This window comes from Rhincodon typus, chromosome 26 (assembly GCF_021869965.1).
Source record: "Rhincodon typus isolate 14 chromosome 26, sRhiTyp1.1, whole genome shotgun sequence".
In the NCBI taxonomy this organism is placed as follows: domain Eukaryota; kingdom Metazoa; phylum Chordata; class Chondrichthyes; order Orectolobiformes; family Rhincodontidae; genus Rhincodon; species Rhincodon typus.
This window is the reverse complement of record NC_063357.1, coordinates 1,052,148-1,064,006: the sequence shown is the minus strand read 5'-3', so window position 1 is coordinate 1,064,006 and position 11,859 is coordinate 1,052,148. Positions and strand designations below refer to the sequence as shown.

General features: G+C 44.0%; 1 protein-coding gene across 1 annotated transcript in view; it reads left to right on the top strand.

Moving 5' to 3' along the window:
* Nucleotides 1-11,859, top strand: part of LOC125486117 — a 37,295-nt gene that overhangs the window by 4,245 nt on the left and 21,191 nt on the right. Inside the window, exon 3 of the mRNA XM_048612315.1 lies at nucleotides 11,414-11,592. Coding sequence (XP_048468272.1) covers nucleotides 11,414-11,592 — 179 coding nt within the window. The remainder of the gene's footprint in view (nucleotides 1-11,413; nucleotides 11,593-11,859) is intronic.

Genomic DNA, 11,859 nt, shown 5'->3' with positions numbered 1-11,859 from the left:
GTATAGTCCTGGTGGGGACAGGTCTGTCACTGTATAACACTGGGGTACAGTACTGGTGGGGACAGGTCTGTCTCTGTATAACACTGGGGTACAGTACTGGTGGGGACAGGTCTGTCACTGTGTAACACTGGGGGACAGTACCGGTGGGGACAGGTCTGTCACTGTGTAACACTGGGGTACAGCACCGGTGGGGACAGGTCTGTCACTGTATAACACTGGGGTACAGTACCGGTGGAGACTGGTCTTCACTTTGTAACACTGGGGGACAGTACCAGTGGGGACAGGTCTGTCACTGTGTAACACTGGGGGACAGTACCAGTGGGGACAGGTCTGTCACTGTGTAACACTGGGGGACAGTACCAGTGGGGACAGGTCTGTCACTGTGTAACACTGGGGCACAGTACCGGTGGGGACAGGGTCTGTCCCTGTATAACACTGGGGTACAGTACTGGTGGGGACTGGTCTGTCACCGTGTAACACTGGGGGACAGTACTGGTGGGGACAGGTCTGTCACCGTGTAACACTGGGGTACAGTACCGGTGGAGACTGGTCTGTCACTGTGTAACACTGGGGGACAGTACCGGTGGGGACTGGTCTGTCACTGTGTAAACTGAAGTGTTGGTGGGGATAGCTGCAATGTTGCAAAGTGTGTTTACTGTTTGAGGTTAGATGGTGCATTCATCATTAGAGGTAACAGGTGTGCTGCAGGAGTCTGAAATAACTCCACAGAGGCTGGTATTGTGTCACCAAGTCACCTGTTACTTACGTGTGGAGAGTGCTTGACACTGATCCAGTTCCCTCGGAGCGAGCTGTCAGAGTGAACAGAACCTCTGATACTCCTGTTTCTCTCTGTCAGCCAGGGCTCCCTGATTGGACCAGATTAACAGCCCCAGTCAGGGAACTCATATTCAGTGAGGTCTTCTTGGCTGACCTTGTTATAATCACTACAGCGATTGTGTGCATGCAGCATGGCCATTCTGATCAGACAGGGCTTCAAACAGTCCTCAATCCCAACATGATTAAATCCCAGAGATAGTAGGAACTGCAGATGCTGGAGAATCCGAGACAACAAGGTGCAGGGCTGGATGAACACAGCAGGCCAAGCAGCATCAGAGGAGCAGGAAGGCTGATGTTTCGGGCCTGGACCCTTCATCAGAAAATCCCAATTGTCCTGCTCCTGTATCCCCTACACCATGACTGTTCCTCACAATCAGTCATGTACACAAGGAGCTTACCATTGATTACCGCCAAGTGTCCACTTCGATAGTCTACTGGTTACCAAGGCAACCTGTTGGCAGTTACCAGGACAGTGTATTTGATATGGGGGTGATATGTAGGACTGCTTCAAATTAGTGGTGAAATTCTGCTTGTCAGGGTCCAATCAGGGCTAACATCACTCAGTGAGAGATTTGAGGTTACTGGAAGAAAGTGTTGAATATCGATTCGATGACATTGTGATGTGCGGTACAAAGTGGAGAGTATTTACAGCAATGAGTGCTGCTCCTATTCACTGTCACATTTCTGTTTATTCAGTTCAGTCTTGGAATTTGACCATTTCTGGCCAGTATTTATTGGCACAGTGGTAGTGTCCCTACCTTTGGGGCAGGAGACCTGGGTTTGAGTCCCACCTGCCACATTGATGTGTTGTAACATGTCCAAACAGGTTGATGTAAAAACCCCTTATTGCCCATCCGTGATTGGCTGGAGAAGGAGTCGGTGGGCCCCCACTGTGAACTGCAGTCCTTGTTGGAGTGTGTGTGTAGGGACACCCACAATGCCATTAGGGTGGGAGGTACAGGATTTTGACCCAGCAATATTGAAGAAATGGTGATATATTTCCAAGTCAGAGTGGTCTGTGATTTGGGGGTGGTGGTGTTCACATGTATCTCCTGCCCTTGACGTTCCAGGTTGTAGTGTTTGCAGCTTTGGAAGGTGCTGTTGAAGTTACTGAGATCCTATAATTTGCTGTTAATTCCAGCTTTCCGTTCCTATCTGTTAAGTGGAACTTTAATTTTACTAATCTGCTCCTCTGGATTACCACAGTGCAGTGTGACTGCTGTAATAATTCACTTCATCGTCATTCAGTCTTTTGAGGTGGGATGACAATGCGGAGGCACTAGTCAGGACTGATTTATTTCTCCCACATCCTCTGACGACAATGAAACTTATAAATATGAAGGGTTCACAGGAGATTCTCCCTGCCTGATTAATGTACTATTTTTCATCTTTGAATCTTCTGGTTAATGATTGCGTGCATCAAAGCTTAGCTTTCTCAATCAGAACAGCCACATTTACCCAGCCAGGCGTACTCTAACACTAATGATGTGAACCCATTATAAGGAACCCATGTGTTCAGTTAATTCAGTACAGACTGAAACTAGAGTGGGCAGGTGCTGTGGCTCATATTAAACCAGCGAGGAATTGTCCCCAGGGACCAGCAGGAAACTAGTTTCAGCAGATTAACCTTTGCCATGAACTCCTTCACAGACTTAGTGTCATATCACCTCAGACTCTGTGTGCAAAGCCTAAGGATTGATCTGAGTCAGGAACAACAGAGTTACATTTATTTAGTACCTGTTATATCCTCAAAGTTTTCGAAGAAGATTTATTTTGGAATGTAGTCTCTGTTGATTTGACCCTGCAACTAACTGCAAGATCAATGAACCATGAAGCTGGTGTTTTACTTGCCTTGGCTGGGGGTTACTATATTGGTCAGGACACTGGGAGAACTCTTCACACTTTTCCAGCTAAGTGCCCTGGAATCTTTAAATTTCAGCACAACAGACAGACAGGATCACAGAAAACTAGTATCAACAGCAAGATGTGCAGCATTTGAGAACTGTCGCAGTACTGCCCTCTGGAATGCAGAGTGAAGGTACTGCAACTCCCTCTACACTGTGCCCATCCAACTCGCCCAGGACAGGGACAGCACAGGGTTAGAAACAGAGTAAAGGTCCCTCTACACTGTCCCCCATCAAACACTTCCAGGACAGGGACAGCACGGGGTTAGATACAGAGTAAAGCTCTCTCTACACTGTCACCATCAAACACTCTCAGGACAGGGACAGCACAGGGTTAGAAACAGAGTAAAGCTTTGTGCCTGTGCCTCTCACCCTCCCATATTGAATGTGGTTTGATGAGGTTTTTCAGTTTGTACTGTGTATTTTTGAACAGATGATGTTGATGTGTTTGCTGCAGAATAGTGTTTGGATGTATAACATGCTTTACATTTAGGTTTCTGTGGTTTCGCTTTGCTAAATTTGTCTTTGTGTGTTTCCTACTTGCTCACTCTACCTTGGATGGTTTATATTTGACTTTCAAAAAAATGACCAAATTCGCACATGATTTCATGAATCCGTTTGGACAGAGCAAGTTGTGGGGCTTTTTCGGAATGCAGCTCTGCTGAAGGCTGCTTCTTGGTCTCAGCCCAGCACAGTAAATGGCCACGTGTATCAGTAAGCTTGGAAACACATCTCGTTTCTGAGAAATCTTCACCGTAGGCACAGTGTTAAAGATATTGAAACATTGAGGAACTCGAGTGAAACTGGAGTCAGTGATATTCAGGGGCCAAACTCTCTGCTTGCTGGAGTCATGCCTGGTACATAGGAAGATAGTTGTGGTTGTGGGAGGTCAGTCATCTCAGCTCCAGGACATCTCTGCAGGAGTTCCTCAGGGTAGTGTCGTCGGCCCTACCATCTTCAGCTGCTTCATCAATGACATTCCCTCCATCATAAAGTCAGAAATGGGGATGTTCGCCGATGATTGCACAATGTTCAGCACCATTCGTGACTCCTCAGATACTAAAACAGTCCACGTTCAAATGCAGTATTGGTGTGGATAATATTCAGGCTTGGGTTGACAAGTGGCAAGAAACCTTTGCACCACACAAATGTCAGGCAATGACCATCACCAATAAGAGGTGGTATAACCTTGACATTCAGTGGCATTACCATCACTAAATCCTTCACTATCAACATCCTGGGGATTACCATTGACTAGAAGCTGTTCTGGACGAACCATATGAATACAGTGACTACAAGAAAATGATAGAGGCTGCAAATTCTCTGATGAGTGACTTACCTCCTGACCACCATCTAGAAGGCATGAGTCAGGAGTGTGAGGGAATACTCCCCACTTACCTGGATGGATGCAGCTAAACAGCAGAGTGACAGATGGATTTTAGTTTAGATAAATGTGAGGTGCTGCATTTTGCTAAGGCAAACCAGGGCATGACTTGTACAGTTAATGGTAATGTCCTAGGGGTACCTGTGCTTAGTTCCTTGAAAGTGGAGTCACAGGTAGACCAGGCTGTGAAGAAAGCATCTGGCATGCCTGCCTTTATTGGTTAGTGCATTGAGTATAGGAGTTAGGAGGTCATGTTGTGGCTGTACAGGACATCGGTGAGGCCACTTTCGGAATACTGTGTGCAATTCTGGTCTCCCTTCTATAGGCTATTGTGAAACTTGAGAGGGTGCAGAAAAGATTTACAAGGATGTTGCGGGGATTGGAGGGTTTGAGTTATAGGGAGAGGTTGAATAGGCTGGGGTTTTTTTCCCTGGAGTGTCAGAGGCTGAGGAGTGATCTTATAGAGGTTTATAAAATCATGAAGGGCATGGATAGGGTGAATGGGCAAGGTCTTTTCCCTGGGGAGGGGGAGTCCAAAGCTAGAGGGCAGAGATTTAAGGTGAGAAGGAAAAGATTTAAGAGAGTCCTAAAGGGCAGCTTTTTCACACAGAGTGCGGTGTGTGTACGGAACAAAGTTCCAGAGGAGCTGGTGGAGACGGGTACAATTACAACATTTCAAAGGCATCTGGATGGGTACATGAATAGGAAGGAATGGCGGCAATTAGGACCCAGTCTGGTTGGCAGCGATGAGTTGGACTGACGAGTCTCTGTCTGTGCTCTACAACTCTACGAGTCTTAAATATATTGTTATTCCTTCGCTCCACCAAATCAGAATCCTGGAACTCCTCCTCTAACAGCATTGTGGGTGGACCTCCACCAAACGTCAGTTCAAGAAGGCAGTTCACCCCCATTTTCCTGACAGCAATTGGAGATTGTCATTTAATACAGACCTAACTAGCAATGTCCCAATTCCTTAAATGTACTTAACAAAATGCAGTTGGAATAGCCTTGACTCGGCATAGAAACCCCTGCTCCCCACCAATACTTTTGTTGTGTTGCTGGACAAACATCTTACCCTCCTCCTTTCACTTCACACAGACCCCCCACCACCACCGTGCAACCCCTGCCCTGCCCCTGCTCCACACCCCCTGCCCCCCACCTCTGCCCCCGCCATGCTGCTCTCACTGGACACGTGCCTTCAGCCACTTCTTACTGGGTAGAGATACCCCAATGTCCTCTCTGAGCACTGCTGGAGGAGATTACATTGGGAGGGGCAAGGCCTTGGCAGAATTGGAAAATAAATATGAGAATTTTAAAAGGCAAGATGCCTTAAATGGTTAAGTTTGGTGTAGTTGATGTAGGCCAGAGAGAACAGCAACACTAGGAAAACCAGATTTGGTTCAAGCTAAAACATGGACAGCCAAATTTTGAATGACCTCATGTTGACAGAGGGTAGAGTGAAGGGGTGATCTAGGAGCAGGTTGCAATAGTCGAGTCTGGAGATAATGAAGGCATGGATGAGAGTTTCAGCAGTAGATGAGATGTACATATGAACATACGAATTATGAGCAGGAGCAGGCCATTCAGTCCCTCAAACCTGCTCCACTATTAATAAAATCATGGCTGATCCGATTGTAATCTCAAATCTACATTCCCAGCTACCCCGATAACCTTTCACCGCCTGCTTAACAAATACCTACATCTACATCTGCCTCAAAAATATTCAAGGTCTCTTCTTCCACCACTTTTACAGGAGGAACTTAGATAGACTCACTGCCCTTTGAGAGAAAACATTTTGTCTAATCTCTGTTTTAAATAGGCACGTCCTGATTTTTAAACAATGACCCCTAGTTCACGACTCTCCCAGAAGAGGAAACATCCTCTCTACATTCACCCTGTAAAGACTCCCCAGAATTTTATATATCTCAATCAAGTCACCGCTTCCTGTTCTAAAATCCAGTGGATTCAAGCTGAGCCTATCCAACCTTTACTCTTAAATCAACGTGCCCATTCCAGGTATTTGTCTGGCATACCTCCTCTGAACTGCTTCTAATGCATTTACATTCTTCTTGAAATAAGGTGACTAATTTGGTCCCACTAATGCCCTCTACAAGTGATGTACAGCAAACCTTTTATTAAGGTGTAGCTATGGGACCAGGAGTATTCCAGGTAATCAAGAGGTGCGTATAACCACAGTAAACTCTGACCAAGCGAAGCTTCGAGACATCAATATCCCTCAAAAAGTCTATGTAAAATCTTCAGCACACCTAAAATTAATATACAAGCACACAGTAAGTAATAGAAAAGTAATGCAGCGGGTATACACATCACTGTTATGCTTTATTTACAACATAAATACTCGTGCATTGCAGTAGACTGCAGAATTTGAGGTATATAATTTTTGCAGGTTTATTGAGTGTGCCAGTTAATAAGGTGCTGGTTAAAACAAAGTTTGCTGTATGATCTTCCAACTTGTGTATTCAATTGTCCTCACAATAAATGATAACATTCTGTTAGCTTTCCGAATGTTACACTCTACCTGTATACTAACCTTGTGTGATACGTGCATGTGGACATGCAGATTCCTCTCTATCCCCAAGTCCTGTAATTTCTCACCGTTCGGATAACTTCTTTTTTCTTGCCAAAATGGACCATTCACCCCATCCCACATTATACTGCATTTGCCACATCTTTGCTGACTCTGTTAACGAATATTTTTGTAACCTCCTTGTGACCTCTTCACAATTTACATTCTTAGCTATCTTTGTGTCATCAGCAAATTTGGCAGGTGTACCTTCTCTTGCTTCAAATGTGTCATTTATATAAACTGTAAAAAGTTTTGGTCCCAGCACCGATCTCCGTCGCATACCACATCTTGCCAACCTGAGATAGATCCATTGACACCAACTTAACCAACCAGTCAATCATCTATCAATGCCAATGTGCTGTCCTTAAACCATGAGCTTCCATTTCCTGCAATAACCTTTAACATAGCCCCTTATCAATGCTGTCTGGAAATCTATACCATCACTGGTTCCCTCTTATCTACAGCTCACATCACTTCTTCAAAGAATTCCAATAGATTGGTCAAACATGATTTCCCTTTGGGCCCTCTTGTGGTGCAGTGATAATGTCTCTACCCCTGGACTGGAAGGCCTGGGTTCAAGTCCCACCTGCTCCAGAGGTGTGTAATAACATTTCTGAACAAGTTGCTTAGGAAAATAGGTTCACTCTGCCTGATTACCATGTACTTATTTAAGTGGCCAACTGTAACTTCTTTAAGAATAGCTTCTAATACTTTCCCTGTGATGGATATTAAACTAATTTGCATGTAATTTCCTGCTTTCTAGCTCCCTTTTGAATAAAGGAGCTGCTCCCTCCCTTTTGTTTCCTGCTTTATCACTGTTTCCAGGGTGTAATTTGTATCTTTTATAGTGAAAACTAATGCAAAATATCTGTTCATCTGCCATTTCCTTATTTGCCTTTATTAATTTTCCACCCTCACTTATTAATACTCTCTTTGTTCACTATTTTCTCTATTAAAGCCTAATGAAGACTCTAATTATCTTTTTGTATATTTCCGGCTAGCTTTCTCTCATTGTCTAATTTCTCCATCTTTCTTGATTTTATTTTGTCATTTTACTCGTTGCTGTTTTTAATATTCTGTCCAACCTTCTGACTTAATACCTGTCTTTGCATAATTATCTGCTTTTTCTTTCAGTTTGGTACTTTCAACTTCTAATTGATCGTGGATGATGGGTCTGTCCCTTGGAATTTTCCTTACATGTTCGAATGTCCTCGTTCTGGGGATTATGAAATTTCCCCTTAAACTTCTGCTACTGTGTCTCTATCAACCTAAACTTTAACCTAATTTGCCAATTCACTTCGGCAAGCTCTGCTTTCACGCCCTCATGTCTACCCTTATTGAAATTATTAAAAATAATCTATGAACGGGCAATATGGGTAGATAATGACTTAATAATAATGTTATAGTAATCCAGAGCCCCTACCTACAAGATGCACTGCAGAAATTCATCAAAGATCCTCAGGCAGCACCTTCCAAACCCACGACCACTTCTATCTAGAAGGACAAGGGCAGCAGATACATGGGAGCACCACCACCTTCAATTTCCCCTCCAAGCCACTCACTATTCTGACTTGGAAAAATATCACCATTCCTTCACTGTCGCTGGGTCAAAATCCTGCAATTCCCTCCCTACAGACATTGTGAGTCAACCCACAGCAGGTGGACTGCAGTGGTTCAAGAAGGCAGCTCACTACCACCTTCTCAAGGGGCAACTAGAGACAGGCAATAAATGCTGGCCCAGACAGTGATGCTCACATCCCACAAATGAATTTGTAAAAACAGTTCTTTCTCCCTCAACCTGAATGTAAAATTAATTCTCATTATGCCTGCTGCTACATAGGAATACTTCCATTATGAGATCATTAATTAACCCTGTCTCATTGAACAGTAACAAATCTAGTATAGCCTACTCTCTGGTTGGCTCCAGAATGTGTTGATCTAAGGTATATTCCAAAGGCAATCTATGAACTCCTCATCTAGGCTATCTTTGCCCATCTGACCTTTCCAGTCGATGTGTACATTAAAATCTTGGATGACCATCACCATACCCTTTGGACAAGCTTTTGTTATTTCTTCCCTTATACCTCACTCCACCATGTGGTTACTAATATGGGCCTATACAAGTAACTTCTTGCCTTTATTGTTCTGATTTGTACCCAAAACATTTCCCCATATTGGTTTCCTGAACTTTAAGTCATCCCTGTCAGTTATGCTAATACCATCGTAAACTACCACAACCACCCCTCATCTTTTCCTGTCATTTCTAAACGTCCTGTACCCTTCAAAGGTTGATCCCAGTCCATGTTTTTCCACTGCTGTGTATCTGTGTGATTACAAAATCATATTATTTATTTCTATTTACAATCTCAGTTTATTGTTTTGTTTAGAATGCAACGTGTATTCAGATTCAGAGGTTTTAGTTACATTCTTTTACTCCCATTGTAAATTCTAGCCCTATCTGGTAGTTGACTCTTAAACTCATACTCTCCATCCTTTCCTGTCACAGACAGTTTTTGCATTAATACCTTTTTTTTGTCCTTGACTATGCTGTTTGATTTACCGTATCTTCTCAAATTTGATCAATTGGCCCCACTATTTTGTTTAAAATCCTCTCTATTTCCTTAGTTATGTGCGTAGGAATTACACCAGTCCTAGTGCAATTCACACGGACACCGGCTCATTGATTCAAATCCCCAGTACTGGTGCTAGTGAACCACAAATTGTGTTCAGCTTTAGATTTAGAACACCCTTATATATATATTATTCATTTTAATTTCAGAACTAGAATAAACCGGAAATCATTGAGACATTTGCCAATTTAGCAGCTTCCTCTCTTATAATAAAGTGAGAATCAATTCTTGGAGGCTGAAAAAGTTTAGGCAAAAGCAAAAGGACCAGAGCACCTTGTTCTCTTCCTCTGCTTTACTCCCCGAATCACTTAATTCCACGACTCTATTGAAAGACGGAAAACCTAGCTGACTCAATTGAAGAGGATCCAGTTTCATCTGGCTTTTAATTAAGCTGCTCTTTCACTGGAGTCCCTGATAAAACCTACATTACCTGCAATTGGTGTTTCAGTTTAAAGCCAACTTTAAACTATAAACTAAATTAGTGTTATACAGATTAAAATTTTTGACTTTCTTACCCATCAACTGCATTGGGTAAAGTCCGGAGATGGAAGTTGAACAATTGGAAATTAGTTATCTTCGTGATAGGGCAGATATGAGGTCAGATATATCTGTTGCAGTTAAGTGTACGACTAGACCCTGGGAACACCAAGCCAGAAATGTGGGAACTGGAAGAGAGGCCATTGCAAATGATTCTCTGGCTAGGAGTAGATTGATGAGAATGAAACCAGATGACACAGTCACACTTGGCTGGATGAGACTGGAGAGGTGTCGGAGAACATAGTGTGGTCAGTGTGTCAAAGGCGGCATAGAGGTTGAGAAGGATGAAGAGGGGAAATTTACCTTTGTCACAGTCACATTTAGAGTCATAGAGCTGTACAGCACGGAAAAGGACTCTTCGGTCCAACTCGTCCATGCCGACCAGATATCCTAAATTATTCTAGTCCTTTTTGCCAGCATTTGGCCCATATCCCTCTAAATCCTTCCTACTCTTGTACCCATCCAGATGCCTTTTAAATGTTATAATTGTACCCATCCCTCCACCACTTCGTCTGGCAGCTCAGTCCATAGGACTTTGTGACTTTGACCTCAGCTGTTATTGTTCGGCAACAGGGGCAAGAACCTGATTGGAGGAATTCCAGCCTGGAGTTCCAGGAAAGGATAAACAGGTTTGGTGGATAAAGGCAGAATTGAACACTTTTCAAGACACAAGCGCTGTTGAAGATATGACAGTGGATTGCAAGGATGGAGGGGCAAGGGCTGGCTTTTTATGGGGAGTGGTGATAAATACAGCTTTGCAGGAGAAAAGAACAACACTATAAGGTGCTCCGAGAGAACCATTCGCAATATTGGGTAAGATGGGAACCAAGAGGAGGAGTCTCGGAGTCTACAGTTTAGCGGAAAGTGCATTAAGAGAATGGGAGCTGGGTCTCAGGGACAATATGAGCTGAGGGGGTATGAAGGGAAAGATCTGGGGTGTGCTGAAGGGAGCATGACAGGGTGATTTGTCTGATGAGTGAAGGAAGAAACAGAAACAACAGAATCTTAATTCAGAGATACATGTTCTAAGGACCCAGGTTTGAACCCCACCATGGGAGATGGTGGAATTTGGATTCAAAAAAAAAAATCTGGAATTAAGAATCTACTGGTGAAATGTTAATTGTCAGAAAAACCCAGCTGGTTCACTAATGTCCTTTGGGGAAGGAAACTGCCATCCTTACCTGGTCTGGCCTACATGTGACTCCAGACCCACAGCAATGTGGTTGACACTCTGGTCAATTATGGATAGGCAATAAATGCTGGTCATGTCTAGCGTTAGGGTTAAATCCATTACCCAGGAAAAGTATGATTGGATCTGGTGTTCAGCAAGTGATGGCTTAGGAGGGTAAACCAACGCTGTGACAGGATGAGATGTACAGCAAGCCATGGGTGGTGTAAACATGGGACGTGGACATGGTTAAAACAGGGAAGGGTGGTGTGCATCAGAACCACTGTACCAAAGGTGCCACTGTGTGACATATGCATTCTGTGTGTTTATGCCGCGTTCAACTACAATACCTATCCTCTTTACCAGATTATAATTACACTGATGCCTTTGACGGGGAGACTGCAGATGAACCGAAAGCTGCGCAAGAAGCTTCTGAAGCAATGCCGTATATTGATGAATCTCCCACAATGTCACCACACCTCAGTTCCAGAGCCAAGGAAACAAACAACACAGATACGACAACAACAGACAGCATGGCAGCAATGGTAGGTCCAAAGGATAACACTGGGGTACAGTACTGGTGGGGACAGGTCTGTCACTGTGTAACGCTGGGGGACAGTACTGGTGGGGACAGGGTCTGTCACTGTATAACACTGGGGTACAGTACTGGTGGGGACAGGTCTGTCACTGTATAACACTGGGGTACAGTACTGGTGGGGACAGGGTCTGTCACTGTATAACACTGGGGTACAGTACTGGTGGGGGCAGGTCTGTCACTGTATAACACTGGGGGACAGTACTGGTGGGGACAG